This window comes from Zootoca vivipara, chromosome 3, assembly GCF_963506605.1.
Source record: "Zootoca vivipara chromosome 3, rZooViv1.1, whole genome shotgun sequence".
Classification (NCBI taxonomy): domain Eukaryota; kingdom Metazoa; phylum Chordata; class Lepidosauria; order Squamata; family Lacertidae; genus Zootoca; species Zootoca vivipara.
Genome location: NC_083278.1, coordinates 84,554,650 through 84,575,897, shown reverse-complemented (window position 1 = coordinate 84,575,897; position 21,248 = coordinate 84,554,650). Strand labels below are relative to the sequence as shown.

At 41.2% G+C, this 21,248-nt stretch overlaps 1 protein-coding gene across 1 annotated transcript in view; it reads left to right on the top strand.

Moving 5' to 3' along the window:
- The window catches only part of KIF6 (kinesin family member 6), a 165,120-nt gene extending 146,436 nt beyond the window's left edge, over positions 1-18,684 (top strand). The window contains exons 17-22 of the mRNA XM_035108133.2: positions 2,281-2,362; positions 2,586-2,721; positions 3,817-3,905; positions 10,225-10,308; positions 11,744-11,850; positions 16,738-18,684. Of these exons, the coding sequence (XP_034964024.1) occupies positions 2,281-2,362; positions 2,586-2,721; positions 3,817-3,905; positions 10,225-10,308; positions 11,744-11,850; positions 16,738-16,754 (515 nt within the window). The 3' untranslated portion in view covers positions 16,755-18,684. The remainder of the gene's footprint in view (positions 1-2,280; positions 2,363-2,585; positions 2,722-3,816; positions 3,906-10,224; positions 10,309-11,743; positions 11,851-16,737) is intronic.
- The last annotated feature ends 2,564 nt before the right edge of the window (positions 18,685-21,248 follow it).

Genomic DNA, 21,248 nt, shown 5'->3' with positions numbered 1-21,248 from the left:
AATTACCATCAATTTAGCCATTTCTACAAAGTCATAGAGTTTGTTTTGCCATTCTAATAATGATGGGATTTTCTCTCCCTTCCAATTCTTTGCAATCAATATTCTGGCTGCTGCAGTCGCGTAAAGGACTACATTTTTCTTGTCTCTGGGGATGTCATTAGATATTAGGCCTAACAAAAAAGCCTCTGGTTTTTTAGTAAACGAAATCTTAAATAATTTTTTCAGCTCCTCATATACCGCATTCCAGAATCATTTTATAATTTTGCATCCCCACCATATGTGGTAGAAAGTTCCCACCTCCCTCTTGCATCTCCAGCATAAATTAGATTGGTTTTTATAAATCCTAGCCAGTTTTTCCAGAGTGAGATACCAGCGGTAAAACATCTTCATCGTGTTCTCTTTTATCATGTAACAGGCCGTGAAGTTCATATCAACCTTCCACAATCTTTCCCAGCTTTCCAGTTGAATTGTATGTCCGAAGTCCTTCGCCCACTTTATCATTACTTCTTTGGTTGTTTCATCTTTCAGTTCCCACTCTAACAGTAGATTGAACATCCTAGAGATGGTCTTCTTTCTCGGTTGTATTAGTTCACTTTGTAGTTTTGACACTTTTTGTTCAAAACCTTTCTTTTTGTCCTGATTAAATCTGTGTACTATTTGATGATATTTTAACCAACTGTTACAATAACTGCTAATCTCCTCATAGGGTTTTAGTCTTATATCACAATCTCCTTCCGTTACTAATTATTGGTACGTGGGCCATACTGTTTCTGTGTTCCTTTTTTCCACTGCCATAGCCTCCATGGGTGACACCCACCAAGGTATTTTTGGTTCAAGGAGCCATCTATATTTTATCTATATTTTGTATAATGACTTTCTAATTATATGGTTCAGAAAATCTTTATGCACAGTCACTTTTTCATACACTAAGTACGCATGCCATCCGTAACGGTTATTCCAACCTTCCAGATCCAAGATTTCTAAATTATGTAGAGTAATCCAATCTTTAATCCATTCAGAACAAGCTGCCTCGTAATACAGTCTCAGGTCCAGGAGGCCAAATCCTCCTCTTTGAATTTTATCCGTTAATAACTTAAATTTTATCTGTGGCTTCTTTTTTTGCCATATGAATCTCGATATTTCTTTTCTCCATTTCTCAAAGCAATCTACTTTGCCTATTATCGGCAACATTTGGAAAAGAAACATTAACTTTGGCAGAATATTCATTTTAATCACCAAGATTTGCCCCCATATTGATAATTTTAATCTTTGCCAAATCTCTAATTGATTTTTAACTTCTTTCCAGGTCTTATTATAATTATCTTTGAACAAATTTATATTCTTCATTGTCAAATTTATCCCTAAATATTTTGCTTTTTGTACAATTTGTAATCCCTGCTCCAATTTCTTTTTGCTCTGTTCGTTCATATTTTTAACCATCACCTTAGTTTTTTCTTTATTTATTTTGAATCCTGCCATTTTGCCAAATTCCTCCATCTTTCTCAGCAGCTTATTTATACTTCCTAGCAGATTGGTTGGGGAAAAGGTAGGGAGATACTGCTGGATATCAGTTCCTGGTGATTTCCCCCATCTTCCTCTTCTCTGGGAGAAGCAGCATTGTCAAGATGGTGTTTTTAACTCCATCTAATTCTCAAACAGTGAAGGCAGGGCTGGGAAATGACACCTCTGAGAATATCCTGGAGGTCATAGGTACCCCTCAGAATGCTGTGTCTTCAAAGCTTGCACTAAGACCTACAATACTGAGAACCAAACTATTTGCTACTTTAAATGTATTATCGTGTGCAACGTATCTGGTTTTTAAGCATGGAAGGGGTAGAATTAAGGTTTGGATCATAGTGTGCAAGGAGAAGAGGCTACCCTTTTCTGTTAGGATTGCAGCTCTCCTCACGCCGTAGTCACGATCCCGACCCTCCGCCTACTGCTATTTTTCTTTTAAGAAACAATCCATTCAGTGTAATTGTGAATTTGATTTAACATGTAGTTTTGGCCCCAACAGGCACATTTTTACCTAGAAGTGAGATGCTAATCTTGCCCTGAGGTAAATCCAGAGGGGGGGAAAACAGTTTAAATTCACGAAAGATAAACTGCTGTAGCAAGATTGGAATCTATTCCTCTGACATAAACCGGGCTCTCTGGGTAAAAAAAAAGTTGTGCATGATACTTCTTTCTGTCAGACATATAAAGCGATTATCATTCCAGCGTATAAACATTTTCTTAGCTCTACATTTTACAACTGTTAACACTCATTATATCTTGCAGCTGTTGTCAGTCCTCGGCAAATGAATGAGCCTGACCCAATAGAAGAGACACTTCGGACACAAATTGAACAAGAGAAGAAAAGGTTGTTTTAGATTATCACATTTTTAAAACCTGGTCTCTCCAGCTTGCCATCTGTGGGATGGGGGCAGGAATGAGAGGAGTGAATTTGGTGCAGCCCTGCACATTAATTAAGAGTGTGTTTTTTTCCAGAAGCTTCCACATTATTATTCTATAACAAATTATTCTATAATGATTCATTATTATTCTATAACGAATTTTACTTATATATTTTTTCATTTCTGCAGTTACAAAACAATGTTTACACACTTGAAAGGAATGAAGATAGAGATTGAGCACTTGCAGCTACTTATGGAAAAAGCCAAGGTGAAGTTGCAAAAAGACTTTGAAATTTGGTGGTCTGAGGAGGCGAGAAACTTGCAGGTATCATCAATATTGAAACTTTGTCTTCTACTTGTTAGAGAAAAACATGGTTGAAATTATCTAAATGGGACTGTATTTAAGGCAGTATTTCTCCATTCTTACATGTACATACATACATACAGTACATTTGTATGTGCACAGGAGGAGCCCAAAATTCAGCCGCTGATTAATATAATAGGAGACTTTAATTGCATAGTGCCAGGAGTGCCTGGCCTGCTATGGTCCATGGGGTCACGAAGAGTCTGACACGACTAAACGACTAAACAACAACAACAATTGCATAGATCTTAACCTGTGTAAAATTCTAAGTCCCTTAAGTCAGTGGTCCTCAACCTTGGGCCTCCAGATGTTTATGGCAGGGGTCCCCAAACTAAGGCCCAGGGGCCAGATGCGGCCCAATCGCCTTCTCAATCCGGCCCGCGGACGGTCTGGGAATTAGCATGTTTTTACATGAGTAGAATGTGTCCTTTTATTTAAAATGCATCTCTGGGTTATTTGTAGGGCCTGTCTGGTGTTTTTACATGAGTAGAATGTGTCCTTTTATTTAAAATGCATCTCTGGGTTGTTTGTGGGGCATAGGAATTCGTTCACATTTCCCCCCCAAAATAGAGTCCGGCCCCCCACAAGGTCTGAGGGACAGTGGACCAGCCCCCTGCTGAAAAAGTTTGCTGACCCCTGGTTTATGGCCTACAACTCCCATGATCCCTAGCTAGCAGGACCAGTGGTCAGGGATGATGGGAATTGTAGTCTCAAAACATTTGGAGGCCCAAGGTTGAGGACCACTGCCTTAAGTCACTCAGATCAGCCAATGCCTCCTGATTGAAAGCCTGGAACCTGACCTTTGACATTTTAAAACCAATCTTCAACACTTTATTGTAAGGCACCAGGAATTTCTGACTTCTGTGCTAGGATGGATGAGTGGATAGAAGGAAGGAAGGGTGCTACAGAAGTAGACAACTGGTGTGGAAGATTAGAATTGTAGAGTAGGGTTTTTAAAAAGCATTTAGCATTTAATTTTAATGGAGGTGGGGCGAACCCACTGTTTTCCACATTTGACTTTTGCATCCTACCTGTGTAATGTTTCTTTCGGCCCAGGAAGAAAAGCCACTTCTACAAAATTCAACCAGTGCAGTAAAGATTCCTCCCTTGCTTCTTGAAGCCCAACCACATTCATACTCTACCAGGTAAGATGGTTATCTGTTTGAAAATATGCAATATATAATTGACTTTTTTAATGGTCCCCTGATATTTTAGTGTCACTTAGCTCGTGTCAAATTCATACACATACGAACACATACATGAAATGGAGCTGCACTTTGGAGATATAGCCACGCTAATATATATAATGAGTTGAGTTCCATTTGATGCCGTGAACCCATGTTGTTGGTTCAAACAATGAGATTGTAGAGATGGAAAAGAGATGGAAGAATGCAAGGAGTACTACTTGTAGCAGGAGCCATGTACTGTACTTTTACGTGTATAAGATGATGTTTTTTTACCTTAAAACAATGCTTAAAAATTGGGGTTGTCTTATACATGGGTAGTGCAGAGGGGGAATGGTGAAAATGATTTCTATATTGAGTAGTAGATTGTCACTGGCATTATTGCGGGTGTCCGCCTGTGATTGGGTGTTGCTGTGGCAATGTCCGCTTGCGATTGGTCGCTGCTGCGAGAATGTCTGCTGGTGATTGGTCACTGCTGCGGCAATGGCTACTGGTGATGGGGCTCTGCTGCGGCAATTAGGCATGTGATTGGTGGCGGCTGGTGTCAATCAGAAATACCATAGGAGGCTTCTGCGTTGCGTTCGATCGCAAGGAACGGAATTTGGATGAGATTTTTTTCTGGCATTCCTCCCATTCTGGACAAACTCCCCCCCCCCCATTTTCTTAATATTGAGTTCCCAAAATTAGGGGCGTCTTATAGACGGGAAAGTACGGTAAATACTCTGGGCAATATTGCTTCTAAATCCAGCACAAGTCATCCAGGGTGAACAAGGTTGCTTCTGTCCATATCCATGTCTGAACTCAAATTGGAATGGGTCATACAACCACTTCTACCCCTGACTTTAATGGGTCTCTCCCTCTGGCTAGATGTTCACTAGAAACTACCTGGTCTCACACAGATGCTTCCATTACTCCCTTCCCACCTCCACAGGAGCACCTGGTACAAAGCTGTCTCTTCTGAAGTACTGTAAATATGGAAATTCTTCCTCTTCCTAGGTTAAGTAGTTAAGAAAAACCAAAAGCAAACATGGACGAGTGCTATAAATGTAGACTAGCATTTCTCTTGGGGTTCATTTCAGTTTGGGGCTGTGTCACATGGCTATTTTTTATATGACAAATGCACCAAACGTCTGTTAGGTCTAAGTGCTAGCTATATTCTCTGATTGCTAATTTGTCTTTGAAAACTGACAAATGGATAGACGGGTGACTAGGGTGTACTATTGTTGAATTTGGTTCTTTTTCTTGGAAGCCAGATTATCAGGTAGCCTGGAGGTTATGATTATAAGGCATGTAGACGATAAAAAGCCAAGAGCATGGATAAAATGTGATATTCTATGTGGAAGAGATTGTGTGGCTCCATTTTATTTGCAGATATCTAATATCATCTATGCCATTACACTCGTAATGACCCTTTTAAGTTCTCCATGGACCTTATTGAAGGCACTTTAGTGTTATTGTGTGCTAAGCCTGCTAAACCCATTTTATGCAGCTATGTTCTCAGTGTGATGCATGAAGAATTTGTAATGGAGCTCTTGACACTGTGAAAGGGAAAAGCAAATTTTTATATCCCACTGTGCTGAAAATTTATTCTTGTCCCCTTGAAGCCTGTTTGAGGCATTAACATTTCGGAGGCAAAGTTTTTAGTTTCCTACATTTAAGAATATAAAATAACAAAATGCTTGCTTCCCAAGGATTCCACCGAACCTGAATGACACAGTAACCTAACTGATTCATTCCCACAATTGCATAGGTTGAGACCTTTTGACTTTATATTTTCTCTCAACTCTGTGGCCTTGGAGCACAAAAAAGCTCTTTGTTAAATCCATCCAGAAGCCAACTGGTAATTTACTCACAGAAAGGGATCTAACCATCATCTTCTATCAGTCAAGCTAATAGGACTAGTGAAAGTTGACAGGAATGATACACTACATAACAATAAATGTGGGTTCAGGTGTAGCTAGAAAGTCATTTGTAAGAGGAAATTTAGATAGCAGATGGATAAGTGGCTACAAAAGCTAAAATTCATGAGACCTGATATAAGAATCATACAAATGTATCACTAACATTGTTACCAGAAAACTATAACTACAAAGATTCTGGTGGCACTTTAAAGATTAACAAATTTATTATGGCATAAGCTTTCCTGGACTGTAGCTCAAGAAAGCTCATGCCATACTAATTTGATAGGTCTATCTCCAACATTCTCTGTCCACTGGAGCAAGAGGTCTTGCTGTAGCAGATGGGTAGATTTTGATATTGTGCAGCTGAGGAATCCAACACAACAGTTGTATCAACAGACATGCATTGTGCAACAAGTTGTACAATCTATTGTGCAACGAAGTTACCAGCAACCTGCTTGTGCAACTTTTATTTTACTGTAACTTGGAAGTATTTTTCTGCGCACGACTCTGCTGTGTTTGGTGCCTGCACTGAAATAGGATTTCCACTGTCAAATACCATGTAGCCCTTGGTGAATTCCATGACTGTACCTGTCGAGAGTGAGAGGGAAAGTAAAGGTGAGGGTAGCCAGTGGGTCTCAATCCTTTGGTGCGTTAGGGACTTCCCCTGCATGCGAAGACAGGCTTTGGTGGGTTGAGTGTATGAGACCAATAGTACCATATTGGGCGGAATATAAGCCACACTTTCCCCCCAAATTCTGACTGTGAAAAGTTAAAGTCCTGCTTATATTCACGACCTGACAGTATGCAGCCAGGAGTGTGCAGTTCCCTGTCCTCTCCCACAAGGCTGGGAAGGGGGAGAGCAAGAAAGGGGAAAGGCCGCCAGTGGTCCAGTGGTCAAGAAGGCAGTTCCCGCACATGCTGTAGGAGGAAATGAGGGGCAGGTGGGGCTTGTCCACCGGGGAAGGTAATCGGTGTAGGAGAAGGAAAACTCTGATCCTATACCTCCAATGGCTTGCAGTTATACTCATTTGTGATAAAGGCTTTGGTAGTAAACCCCAAGGAAAAATCCATACCCACTGCCTTGTGGGGCATTTTAAGAAGAAGAAAAGGCTAATGTGTAAACTCTATACAAATCCAGAGTTGAGTCCCTAAGATAGTGCCTTGTGCACCTCCTTCCAGCAGCTCCTGAAGCCAAGCTGTATGGCTTTGCTTTCCCTTGAACCACATCAGCAAGGCTGAGGGGGATTTTGTCTGGGCAGCCCAGGACCTCCATACACACACACTGCCCAGGTTTGTGCCCCGTGGGAGGTCACCTTGGTGCTGCTAACACAGCAAAAACAGTGTGGGAGGAAGCTGTTACAATTTACTGGTCTCTGTAGCCACAGTGGGCACTGTGATTCTCCAGTGGTTTGACCCCCCCCCCCGAGGCACACTTCACTGTCTCTCAAGGCAAAATAAATAGCTGATACTTTCAGAAAGTTACCGAGAGATGAATACTCCCATCTTGACTCCCATTCTTTGAATGTGCAGACTTTGAAAGCAAACAGAAAATGTGAGCATCTTAAATATATTATAAAAATTAAAGGTAAAGGTACCCCTGACCATTAGGTCTAGTCGCGGATGACTCTGGGGTTGCGCGCTCATCTCGCTTTATTGGCCGAGGGAGCCAGCGTTTGTCCACAAACAGCTTCCAGGTCATGTGGGCAGCATGACTAAGCCGCTTCTGGAGAACCAGAGCAGCACACGGAAACGCCGTTTACTTTTCCGCCGGAGCGGTACCTATTTATCTACTTGCACTTTGACGTGCTTTCAAACTGCTAGGTGGGCAGGAGCTGGGACCAAACAATGGGAGCTCACCCCGTCATGGGGATTCGAACCACCAACCTTCTGATTGGCAAGCCCTAGGCCAGGCATCCCCAAACTTCGGCCCTCCAGATGTTTTGGACTACAATTTCCATCATTCCTGACCACTGGTCCTGTTAGCTAGGGATCATGGAAGTTGTAGGCCAAAACATATGGAGGGCCGCAGTTTGGGGATGCCTGCCCTAGGCTCTGTGGTTTAGACCACAGTGCCACCCGTGTCCCATATAAAAATAGGAATGTGTTAAAGGACTCCCAGTGCATAACAATGAGATTTAAAACAAGGTGAGAAATATTGTAAAAGAATGTATCACATTTCAAATAATTGAAATCTCAGTGCACACAAACAAAAAATACTTTTTCTATGTTAGACTTTATAGTAAGATAGCTGACATCTGTGAAGTAAGGCTGGTGAAATTGCCAACACTCACTGCATTGTTAGGAAGTCTATGAGCTTGTAGACCTTTCCCAAAAATGCTACGACTGAATACTCTTTCTAATTGCCTTGCTGGAAATAGCGACTCTCATCCAATTAGAGCAAATTAAATTAGTCGTAATGATCATGATTAAGAATTCTACAGAGAGGAAAGATGACAGATCCTTTTTGTTTCTGATTTTCTGAGCTCTGCATTTTGCTCTGCAAACCTACGACTGAGCAGTGAGACATTCAGAGAAATGAATACTTTGCTGAATGAGCGCCCCCACCTGGTGCCCCCAAACTACTTTTCTAAATTTGGTGTAGGAAAGTGTCAAGGAAAACTGCAGCTGTAGCAGATGCTGTGCTCTGCCCCCCCCCACCCCGCACCAAAAGAAAAAGAAAAAGCTTTCCCTTTTAAAATGTCTAAGAAAACACAGAAAGAAATTAGGGATTCTGCAAAACATTTCAAACAGACCAGTGAACATAGTGGATGGGGATTTGCCTGCTAATCTGATCATCAGGGCTGGTTCAGTTGCAAGGAAGGGTAAAGGTAGGGAAAACACAAAGATGGGTCATTGTTTCGTTCAGTTCAAAAATAGATACCAAGAGGGCAATGTACAGGGTTAACTTGGATGATTACCTTCACCTTGTATCTTCTTGCTATACTTTGGAAGGAGCATTTGCCCCTCTTCAAACAGATCTACCTTATTCTTGCAAGCATGGCTTTCAGTGAAACTCATTCCAATTCCCAGCTGTTTGTTGTTGTTTTAAATAAATGGGACAAATCTATATCTGAAGTGCATTAGACTAAGGATCTCTTTGTACAATAAAAGAACTCAGAAAACCAGAGCCATGGCTGAGATTGTACTTGCTCTTCAGTGCTGTGATTTCAGGATTTCCAGTAGTAAGGGACTTTGGTTTATTCCTGCTTTCTCAACTGGGTGGGCAGGAAGTCCTTTGCCTTGGTGGAGTCAAAAGTCTGGGACCTTGTCTTCCAGCCAAGGAGATATGCATTCTTTGCTCTTGTGACACTGTTAAGAAGCAATGCTTTCCATTCCCTCTTCATAAGTTTCTTTCTTTTTCTTTTTGCCAGAAGTATCTGTTTGGAAGCCAATTAAACACAAACTCATAAAAGCAAAAATACCCCAAGCTTGCCATCTAGTGGTTAAATCTTGGCTCAGAGTGATATGTTCAGATTTCATGTCAATGCTTGAAATAGTGGCACAGCAAATCATATGTCAATTCAAATGTTAAGGAGTTAAGTGTGATGCAAACATTTTGCTTTGCTATGGGGTGCCGTATGTCATTCTTCTAATCCACTGGTCTGCAAGTGCTGCCCTCATGAGTAGTGCCATGACCATATTTTGGTAAGTGGAGAAATGAAGAATGAAGGGAAGGGAAGAGAATCAGTAAGCTAGCGAAAAGAGTAGAGTAAGTAAGAAAGGCTTAGCTATGGGAAAAGGGAACAGCATAGAAAAGTAAAATGTAGCCCACACTGAGGATGAAATTGAAACTGGGTACAGTCATACCTCGGTTTAAGTACGCCTTGGTTTGAGTACTTTCAGTTTAAGTACTCCGCGGACCTGTCTGGAACGGATTAACCCACTTTCCATTACTTTCAATGGGAAAGTTTGCTTCAGGTTAAGTAAGCTTCAGGTTAAGTACGGACTTCCAGAACCAATTACTGTACACTCATACCTCGGGTTAAGTACGCTTCAGTTTAAGTACTCCAAAATAAAAACTTAGTTGGTCTTTAAGGTGCTGCTGGAAGGAATTTTTTTATTTTGTTTCGACTACGTCAGACCAACACGGCTACCTACCTGTAACTTTCAATGGGAAAGTTCGCTTCAGGTTAAGTATACTTCAGGTTGAGTACAGACTTCCGGAACCAATTGTGTTTGTAAACTGAGGTACCACTGTACTGTTATCTGGAATGATTATCATCTGAATGGACTTCGAAGTCCCACTTCCTTAATCCTAAGAGAATCATTCCTGACCATTTTCTTTCTAGGAAATGGCTGAATTAGACAAATATTTCACTCTTTTTTTTTATAGATTTCTATGAATTAAACATATCCTTTGTCCAATATTCTTCTCCCAGGGTTCCAAATAACAGCAGAGCCAGCTTCTATGAAGAGCATTCTGTGAAGAGCAGTGTGAGCAGTAACTCACCCTCAAAAGCAAGGTATGCAATAACTGCCGTCTTCAGAATTTTTTTAAAAATTGGAACACATGGAGAATTGCTGTGCACACTAGTCCTGCCACCAGTGTTGCCATCTCTACCATCCACTGCTGCATTTGCTCCTTCACACACTGTGTGGAAAAACTGAAAGGGGAACCTATGTGCATTCAGGGGAAACTCAACCATACAGAACATGAAACCCTTCCTCCCCACTTGCCACACTCCTGATCAGGATTGGGGCTCTCATGCAGCTCTTTTTACTTGAAAAGGGAAGTGATCGGTGGTTTGGCCCTTAAAGTGGCTTGTACGTGAAACTGCAGTAAAATATTCTTGCCCATAAGGACTTGCAGATTATGTGGCTTGAGAATATAACATGCTACTGAGCCTTACCATTTTTATATCATTTTTTTTTTGCAACAGCCCTAAAGAGATAGATGTTACCCAAAGTCATTTAAGAAGCCTGTGGGATTTGATTCAGGTGGTTTTTGCACAGGTAATATGCAGAGGTTGCTGCTTTGCTCCAAGCAGTCTGGATAACCTCCGTGTGCATGCAACCATAGAATGGCCTGGAAGCTTTGCTGAAGGGCAGCATATCAATATTTTAAATAAAGAATGGTGTTTTCCCCAACACTCAGTTTCAAATAGCTGGAAAATTGATTTTCTCCTTCTTTTTAAGAACGTAATGTGAGTACGTGTTGATTGTAAAACAGATATGTGCAATTTGCAAATCCAATGCTCTCTCAAATTATGCTGATTGCTACCAAAACAGAACATAATCCACCAGCCCCTGTTCCATCCAAGAGTCCTGAAATAAATGAACAGAGGTTGTGTAGCACTTTGTGGATTAGGCCTATATCCTGAAGACAGAAAGCACAAGTTATTTAAATTGTTTTTAAGGCTTTAACCCACCCTGGGACCTTAGGGTGAAGAGCAAGAAGTAACAATAACAACAACAACATACAACAACAATATACAAATATGGTATCTGAAGAAGTGTGCATGCACACGAAAGCTCATACCAAAATATAAACTTAGTTGGTCTTTAAGGTGCTACTGAAGGAATTTTTTATTTTGCTTCGACTCAGACCAACACGGCTACCCTGTTTCTCATATTTTAAGACATACCCATAAAATAAGCCATAGCAGGATTTTTAAGCATTCAAGGAATATAAGCCATACCCCGAAAATAAGACATAGTGATAGGCGCAGCAGCAATGCCGGCCGCGGCAGGAGGAGGAGGAAAAAAATAAGACATCCCTTGAAAATAAGACATAGTGTGTTTTTTTGAGGAAAAAATAAATATATGACGTGTCTTATAATATGAGAAACACGGTACCTACCTGTAACTAACAATATACAAAGTTATCCACAAGAAGGAATACAAAATTTAAGCAGTAGAAAACTCAGATGAAAGCTTAAATATACTTTGTTATTGCAGGATTTCACCGGTCCAAAGTTCATCTATCTCCTTCACAGGAGACCACCAAACAGATGCTGACATTCTAGCTTTCATTAGGGCCAGGCAGAATCTCATACAAAAGAAAGGTAAGCCTTGCTAAGTGCACTACTGGTTATAGCATTAACTATCTAGGGATATGATGCCATCTCATCCAGGTTTATAGCAAAGAGTCAAAAGCATATGTTTCATAAATGTGTCCCAGTATGGAGCATGGTCACATTAATTCATGTTATGGTAATGTCTGTATTCACCATAGTCCTACTCATTGTTTTTAAATGCACTGTTATGCTTACCATTTAGGATGCTCTTGAAAGGTTGGAAAAACTTATCATTAATGAAAGGAATTATTATTATTATTATTATTATTATTATTATTCTTTATACCCCACCCATCTGGCTGGGTTTCCCACTCTGGGCACCTTCCAACAAAATATTAAAATTACATTTAAACATCAGTCATTGAAAACTTCCCTAAACAGGGCTGCGTAATATGTGTGTAATATGTTAACAATAATATGCATATAATATTATGTGTGTAATAACAAACCTGCTTCATAGTATTTCTTCTCAGTAAGGTTCAGTTTTGATATAATTTCCTATATTGCTCTTGAGAAAATTAGAAGAGCCCTGGTGGTTCTTATTCTCTTGAATTCTCTCCTCCCTGCCATCCTTGACTCTGCTCGTTAAGCATGTTGGCATCCTCTTGGTCTTGGTGGTACTTTTCATGAACTGCAGTGTACATTCTAGCTGAGCTATTATTATTGCAGTTTTAAATAACTTTCCTGTGGTATAGGGTTGCTCTCGTATGTTTTTTCTGTGACTGCTTCCATAGTACAATGGTGCTGCTGAGACATTGATTTTGTGCAATCACCAAGAAGCAGTATTTAAAGGGAGACTTAATGAGGCACTGTGTTATCCAGAAATGCCCATTGCCAAGATCCTTGGCCTGCATAATCCTGATGCAGAAGAAAGTTCCATTTATCAAAAGTTCCTTGCAAAGTGAATAAAAAGCTTGCTGCTTGTTAGTTCTGCCCCTTTTATTGCTGCTTACTGAGCATGGAAGCAAGATTACCAATGGACAATTGACTAATTGCACTTCAGTATATCCAGTAGTTCAGTAGTAGTTCAGGGTTTTAGGACCCAGGTGGCGCTGTGGTTAAACCACTGAGCCTAGGGCTTGCTGATCAGAAGGTCGGCGGTTCGAATCCCTGTGACGGGGTGAGCTCCCGTTGCTTGGTCCCAGCTCCTGCCAACCTAGCAGTTCGAAAACACGTCAAAATGCAAGTAGATAAATAGGAACCGCTACAGCGGGAAGGTAAACGGCATTTCCATGTGCTGCTCTGGTTTGCCAGAAGTGGCTTTATCATGCTGACCACATGACCTGGAAGCTATACGCTGGCTCTCTTGGCCAATAATGCGAGATGAGCGTGCAACCCCAGAGTCGGCCACGACTGGACCTAATGGTCAGGGGTCCCTTTACATTTACCTAGTCCAGAACCTAAGTCAGAGCAATGGTCAAGCCAAGCCAGTGTCCTTTTTCTATAGTAGCCAATCAGTTTCTTTTGGGAACCCCACAAGTGGGACTTGAAAATAATTGCCCCTCCTGCTGTTCTCTAGCAACTGGCAGTCGGAAGTATATTGTCATTACCCCTGGGGTCCAGCAATTGCTAGGACACTGAAACAGAGTTTACATGGCCAGTAGCAGAGAGCTGGTTTAAAATTCCTGGTTCTCATCCTAATCCTAGTGATCAGGACCTCCACTGAACTTGAGGCTGGATGGCAGGCACACCAAAGGTAAAGACAGTCATGTTGGCCAATAAGAAAAATATCTGTATTAAGACCAACCAAAATGTCACAAAATAGTGAGCAAGCTTTAGAGTTCTCCAGAACTCTTTGTCAGGCTGGATGTTAAGCAGAGGGGTAATCTGGCTTAGAGATATAGCCATCAAGTCTGCTTTAGTCCTAGTCTTTGCATGGAGTGTAGAGATGGCAGAGGTAGATGGATTAGGTTCTCCCAGGAGCTACACAGGCACAAACGAATATGCACAATGACTGATATCCTGCTTTTGAGAATATAAAATCAAACAGTTACTTGGATCTATTTCCAGCCTTAAGTGTTTCCAGTCTTCTTGTTAACCAGAGAACAGAAGTAAAGGAAAACACTGTGGTTTTTATATACTGGCAAAACTGGAAATTAATTTTAGGTAGCATACAAGCCAATCATCCCTCACTTTGCTAATGCAAATGCCTACACAAGTAGTCCTTTTTATATTGTAAATGAGCCTTACCTGCTCTTCATTTTAAAGGTTCTTTGTGCAGAATAGGATGGGCATCTGAACCTGGGCTCAATCCACAAAACCTTTCCATTTACATGCACTACATACCCAGGCTGTGTGCAAACCAGCCCTTTGGATGATGAATGTATTACATTTCACTCGCTTAGGAAGGTAATTAAAAATGGCAAGTGGTAGAAGGCATTCAGTATTAAATAGACAACAGTGGCACCCAAAGGTAACAAGGAAGCTATTAATCTTTATAAAGAAAGAGAGAGATTCTTTGTATCAGCGGTTCTGTAGGGATGGAGCAAATTATACAGAACACATGAAAGCAGCTGTGATTAGTGAAGCAATAGCTTTCCATCACCATGCAATTGCTGACGACAGCATTACTCAGCAAGCTATCAGCACCTGCCAGATGGTGTTAGCATTATCCCATAGCAGAGTTTTAGTCTATCTCTGTGGTTATCAGCAATAAATGTTGGGTGTAAACACTTCATCCAGAGCAAACATTTAGACACTTAGGCTTTGAGATGTCATGTGTCTCAATTAGTAAACTTGTGTCAGGCACTTTCTAAATATATTCATGATGCTGAATTGTAAGGTATTCCCCAACAAACCATGATGAAATAAAGCTGGTGAGTTTGTCACCTCGATTTCAGTACACAAGAAGCATGGCACACTAGAAAGTGCAGATAAAAGGTGCAGAAAAGACAACAAAGGGTACTCATGCCTAACAAAAACCTAGTGGGGCTATATCTAGATCAGTTTTAGTAATTATGTAGGATGAGTGATCTGAATAAGTATGGTGGGATCTATTACCCATCCTAGTAAGTAAGTAAGCAAATTTTTTATTATACCCCGCCTCCCCGACCAAGACAGGGCAACTAGCATCAAATATCAAATACATTAAAACACAATGAACCACAATCAAACAATTGATTAAAATACAGCTTAAAAATTAGAATCAGGATAAAATCCTACATTGTTCAGGAGATCTATTCATGGGATAAAGGTGGACTGTGGGCACATGAAACTTCCCTTCTGTGAACATCCTTAAATTAACGAATTTTAGGATTAACTAATATTACAACAGGAAAATTCTGGGTGGTGTTTGGGTGCTGTTCTCTCCTGTTATCAGAGACCAGAAACTATGGATTCTTTGTTAGGCTGGAGTTCAGGACCTTGGATAGCTCAAGCAGGCTATTAGTTCCAAGGAAGATAGAGGCCCTTTATGCCTTTTGGACTAGACTACCTCTCTCAAGCTCCACCCTTTGCTGAAGAGTGGAGTGCCTTAAAGGGGTAAGGCTCAGGCCTGGAGCCTCACACTCATGCCTTATGTGCTGCTTTCACTGCAAGCAGAGAGGCAGGTAAGGCCTCCCTTTCCCAGCAATCTGGCTCGAACTGCTATCTCTGGGGGTTCCAGTTTGAAGCAGCTCTAGCTAAAAGGACTTGTGGCTGATAGGCTCTGGCTTAGGCCGAGTGTTGGGGCCAGCATTTCTAAGGTGGTACCACTGATCTCTTGCAATCTAGCTAGAACCTCCTATTTGCCTTCAAACTTTTTTCAGATTGTCTTGATCTGCAAAGCCATGTATAGTTGATTTCCAGGTCCCATCATGAATGCAGGAACCCTCTGGTCCAGATTTTACAGTCAGGAAACTTTCAACTGCAGTTAATGTACCTTTCAAAGAGTTTCTGGTGTACAATACTCCCACATCTGCTGGGATAGAGTCAAAGCCACAGCTTCCAATAATATATACTCCTTTTTCTGCAGCAATTTTTCTGGCTGCAATTCAGGATCAGGATCATAGCAGGTGTTTATGAAAGTATTGAAAATAACTAACCATTTTAGAAAGATTTTGGTATTTTATTTTTGAATCAATAGTGGTTTAGGGGGAGTGCTATCTGAGCACCCATATTTACAGCTCCTTTTCCTAGTGACTATCTTTCTCAGTCAATGGCTGTCTTTACACTGAATGAACAACAGAACAATGGTGGTTCTTTTCTTCCTGCTCTAGGAAGCTAGTTGCCCAAGTGCCCCCTCTGGCATTGTGGAGCCTATACTAGACTTTGGTAAATCCGTGAACTTAGGGTGATGAAAAAGGCCAGGTGGTGCCTAGAGTGCAAGTGAAAGATGTGCTGTGAAGCTGACCGAGCATGAGTAAAACAACATAAGCTTGCTTCAGTGTGGTGGTGAGGGTGGTGAAGAGGGTCCACTTCTCTGCATCTATCACACCCTCAAATAGTTGTCCAGTGGAGCTTTTTCAACAGTCTGAAGTCTGTTGACATATACTCCAGGGAATGGCATTTTAGATGATTTGGAAGCCCATTCTGAATTGTTTGCAAGGCATTTCAAGGATAAAGTTGCTCACGTCTGTAGCAGTCTTGAGCCACATCCACATTCACTGTAGTCTCCAGTGAAGTGTCAGCTATAACTTCTAATGTAACTTCTTGGGATCGGTTTTAGTTGATTTGGAGCTGTAGAACCTTTGGTGCTGTTCCCCCACCTTCAGCTGGAGGTCACTAGGGTGGTCATGCATTGAAAAAGCCCAGAAATAATTCATGGTATCACATTTCTTGCGGTTGAGAACTGTAAAGAAGAAGGCCGGTCTTTGCTTTTCCTAACATTCCTAGATTAATAATTACGAGTTTAAACCTAATGATTTGTGCCTGACACCTTTTTCTTTACCCTTTCAGGATTGGGAAACAAATGAATTTTGTCATACAACAAGCTGCCATTTCAAAATAAAAACTAGCAGTGCAGAGCTACTGCAACACCAAATGAATGGACCTTTGAGCTGCAGCTGAATTTACAGGAGGCAAAAATCATTGGTTTTGTCCAAGGAATAACATGACAAAACGTAAGCAACTGAAGAGGATATCCTAGCTTATGATATGGGGAATCGGATGGCCATTTTATGTAGCTTGTAAATGTTTCGATTATTTAGCAATTCTAATAACACTTTTCCGTGCCTAGCACAAGCAGAAGAACTCTTTGCCTGGGATATTTTTTTTATCCCTGGGAATCTTATGAAAGAGTTGCCCAGTTCTCCGCAGGTTGGATTTACACATCATGTTAGTGTTTTGGGGTTTTTTTGGCTTTGGTTTGCTTTGGCTCAGTAGCACTGTGCAAAACGCATCAATTATTTTTATCCCTTATAATTATATTTAGAGCTGTTAATTTAATACCAACAAACTTTTTTAAAAAAAAATGTGAAAAGCCAACTTTCATATATTTGGATATTATGAATTAGATTGCTAAATCTGATCTTCATTATAAAAGGAAATTTTCATAGCTATATTTGCAAAAGAATGAGGTTGTTAGTTAAATTGTAGTCCATGGAGTCCTAGTCTGTGAAGTTGAGAGCTCTGTGTTTTTAAACTGCTGGATTATTTTTCCAAATCTGTTTTTGCTTTTTTGCATATAGGATTTCCATTATTGCCCTTGAGATGCTGAGAACCTGTATGTTTGTGGACCCTCTTCCCCTCTATTTTTGGATAATGTGTTATCATCAACTATTGTTGGAAATGTTTGTGCTCAAAAATCAGTTCCTGTTCAGGGCTTTGCTGAACGATGACTGCCATATATCAGAAAATAATATGTTACTAAATACAGAAAGACCACCAAAAAAAACATCACTTGACACAAGCTGAGAATTAATCAATGTGTAAAGGAAAATTGTAATGTTTATCCTGAATTTCTCCTCTTTATGTCAGTAAAATCCACATTCTAAAACTTCTAGACAATGAGCTTTACATCAGAGATTCACAGAATTTGTCATGGTTGGCATGTGAAGTGTGTTTGCATGTATTTTACATTTGCATGCATTTTATTTGTGGGGGCTCAGTAAAGCTAAATAAAGACACTCTCACTCAGAGAAATAGAGAGATGGGTAGAGAGAACAACAGCCATATGCAATTGAATGTTTTATTTTTCGAGCTGACTACACATTTTCTGCAAATGACCCTGAGCCCTGGGATTTATCTCTTTTTTTAGAAAAACAATCTATGACCTATGGGATATTGGCACTCAGAAGCAATATGTGCGGGAAGGAGGGTGTTTAACCTTTTTTCATGTCTGTATCTTTGCCACTCCAAATTACCAGTTCCCAGTTCCTTGGCCCCATATGAGATGGAGGGATCAAGAGAAGATCGAAAAGGTTGAGCAGTTCCTCTCTCACCATGACTTCTCTGCTCTGAATTCTCCTTCCTGGAGCTGCTTTCTTTCCTTCCTGTCTCTATTATAACACAATGTGTAATGAACCAGTTTCCCAGAGGAGAGCCTTGAAACAACTATATGACGGTTGTGTCTAAGGAAGCCATGTGAGCCATTTAATCCAACCATCTTCTCATTGCAGGACATCCATAGCTAGAGCATCCTCAGCGGCTAAATATATCTAGTTCCTTGAACTTTTCCTCATAGCACCTGCCCTTCATACTGGCAGCTATCCATATTACCCTCTTCTGAACCTGTTCCTATTTGTCTATGGTGCTCAGAACTAGAAGTTATCCTTCCCATGATTTGGTATCTATGGTTATTTTAGATAAAGCGTAAAGGGGCCCCTGATCATCAGGTCCAGTCGTGTCCGACTCTGGGGTTGCGGCGCTCATCTCGCTCTATAGGCCAAGGGAGCCGGCGTTTGTCCGCAGACAGCTTCCGGGTCATGTGGCCAGCATGACAAAGCTGCTTCTGGCGAACCAGAGCAGCACACGGAAACACCGTTTACCTTCCTGCCAGAGCGGTCCCTATTTATCTACTTGCACTTTGATGTGCTTTCGAACTGCTAGGTTGGCAGGAACAGTGACTGAACAACAGGAGCTCACCCCATCGTGGGGATTCGAACCGCCGACCTTCTGATCAGCAAGCCCTCGACTCTGTTGTTTAACCCACAGCGCCACCTGGGTCCCTGATGCCACCTGGGTCCCTGGTTATTTTAATGCAGCCTAAAATCACATTCGCCTTTTTTGCAGCTGCAGTGCACTGCAGACATGTCCAGCCAGATTGGGTACCTTTAGAATGCAATTAGGATGAGGATCTGTATCCTTCTAATAAGGATGAAGTAAATAACCAGAATCTCCATGATGCTGAATGGTTTCGCCTTTCCTCCTCAAAGCGAGAATCCTACTTAAGTGCAGCCAAAATCCATACATAGCCCAGCCTCCAGCATTAGCATTTGGGGAAAGTGGAAAACCACTTTGGGCCTCTCCTCAAGTGAAGTCTGGGGACCACAGCACATAGCTCCAATCCCCACAGAAGGCACATGAATTACACTGCCAGTCATGTGCAGGCAATAGACCAGTAATTCATCTCCAGGTCAAATCAACGTAGGCACAGACATGGTATGAAAAAATGTCAGCTAGAGTTTGACAGGAGTGCAACCTGCTTACAGCTTCTTGATTGTCACTCACAAGTTTTGCTAACTTATATTAAGTGGGTTTTAATGGAATATGCAAAACAGGTGCAGTTTGGGGAGCTCACCATCCTGGTGTTGTTTATGTTCCCTTCCAGCACTTGAAGAACAAGTGGTTCTGAGTTATAAACACTGACCAATTTGCACAAGGAATCTGACTGAGACCATAAACATGAATTGTAAGCACAGTCGTGCAGCAAGTGTTTAATAGGGTTACCTGCAGGTAAATATGCATAGGATTGTAGTTCTAATGTGCTATAAAGAAACACATTATTTCCACACTCCTTGGGAAAACGACTCTGCAAAGCAGAAGCTACACTTGTGAATATAGGTTCATATTTGTCTTTCAGCCTGCTTAATCGCCAGTGGAAAGGTTTTCTTTGGTAAATGGTATCTCATGCACACTGAATACTAACCAGTGTGGTATTAAACCAATGGCTGTGCAAACTTGTCAATATAGTAAATGCTATTTATCGGTTCCAGGCAGGGCAAATTACTCTGACTCCAGCTGCTTTGTTTGCCGACAAGCCCTGGGTGAGAAGAAGACTCTGATGAGCAATGATTACCAGGAGTAATAATCACCCCTCCAGCCTTAGGATTCTTTATCACAGAAGGGAAGCCAAAGAAGGGTAGTAAATGAACACAATTACATACTGCTAGATCGCTGAAGCTGATTTATTAAGATAGTTTATAAAGTTTCAAGCCAATGCAGTGGGCAAGTCTACCGGAGCTTTCTTCCGCTGGCCAAGTGAAGACGAGCGCTAGAGATATTTGGTGACTCTCTTCTGGTACCCCCCACCCCCCTGAGGTGGCTGTGGCCAGGACTCCTGAGAAGGCAGCCCAGATTGTCATGGTGTATATGCTGTACCCACCAGCAGCAGGCCAGCAGGGCCGGGAAAGGGTCTCCTGAGGTCCCTCTGGTGACTGAGAAGGATCCACCGCCACACCAGGGCCAGGCGAGGTTCATGCCATTGAGGTTCAGGAGCACATCATTGAGGATTCGTTTGGGCACTGGGGGCATACGCACAGCAGCCAGAAATGATTATCAATATTTAGCAAGCTTTTAAGTAACACTCCCTTCAAGAAGCCCTGTGATGCCTGAAAATATAACACATTGCCACACTCTTATTCACATAAGGGGGGAAAACTTAATGAGGACACATAAATACAAAAACACTTGGTCTTTTAAAGAAACGAGAGCATTCTGGTGGATTGTGCCCTATAGCATTTTCCATTCTTGGAGGGTATGGTGGTGTCTGGCTTAGATTAGGCATTTAAATGCACTGTCCATGTCACTAATCTGTAGATCTCAGAAAATAAAATGTCTTTGTTAAATAAATGTAATTTGAGTTCCCCAATTCATTTTCCTTTCATGCCATTCAGATGGGATGCTCATCTGTCTTGCATGGGCAATTGATTATTCAAAAATAAATACTTCTCCTTGTTTCCTTTCTACTGAAACCCAATTATTAACCCATCTCAGGGTGTATCTTATCCAGGAGCTTTGTTTAAAAAAACAACCACTGTGTGGTACATTTTATTTTCCATTAATTGATCTGTGGTGCCTGCTATTTTAACATGCTTTCAACATTATTCCTGCCATTAGAGGCAATAATTATGTCAAAAGTCATTAGAAATCATTACATTTCACCTAACAAATTGATTTGTTTCCATATCAACAAGCTGTCATTGGTTTTAGCTACGAAAATCTCCAGTACTGCAGCATCCTTAAAATTCTACAAGGCAGGCTTAAGCAGTATGTGGACCGAGAACTCCCAGAAGTGCAAGCTGGATTTC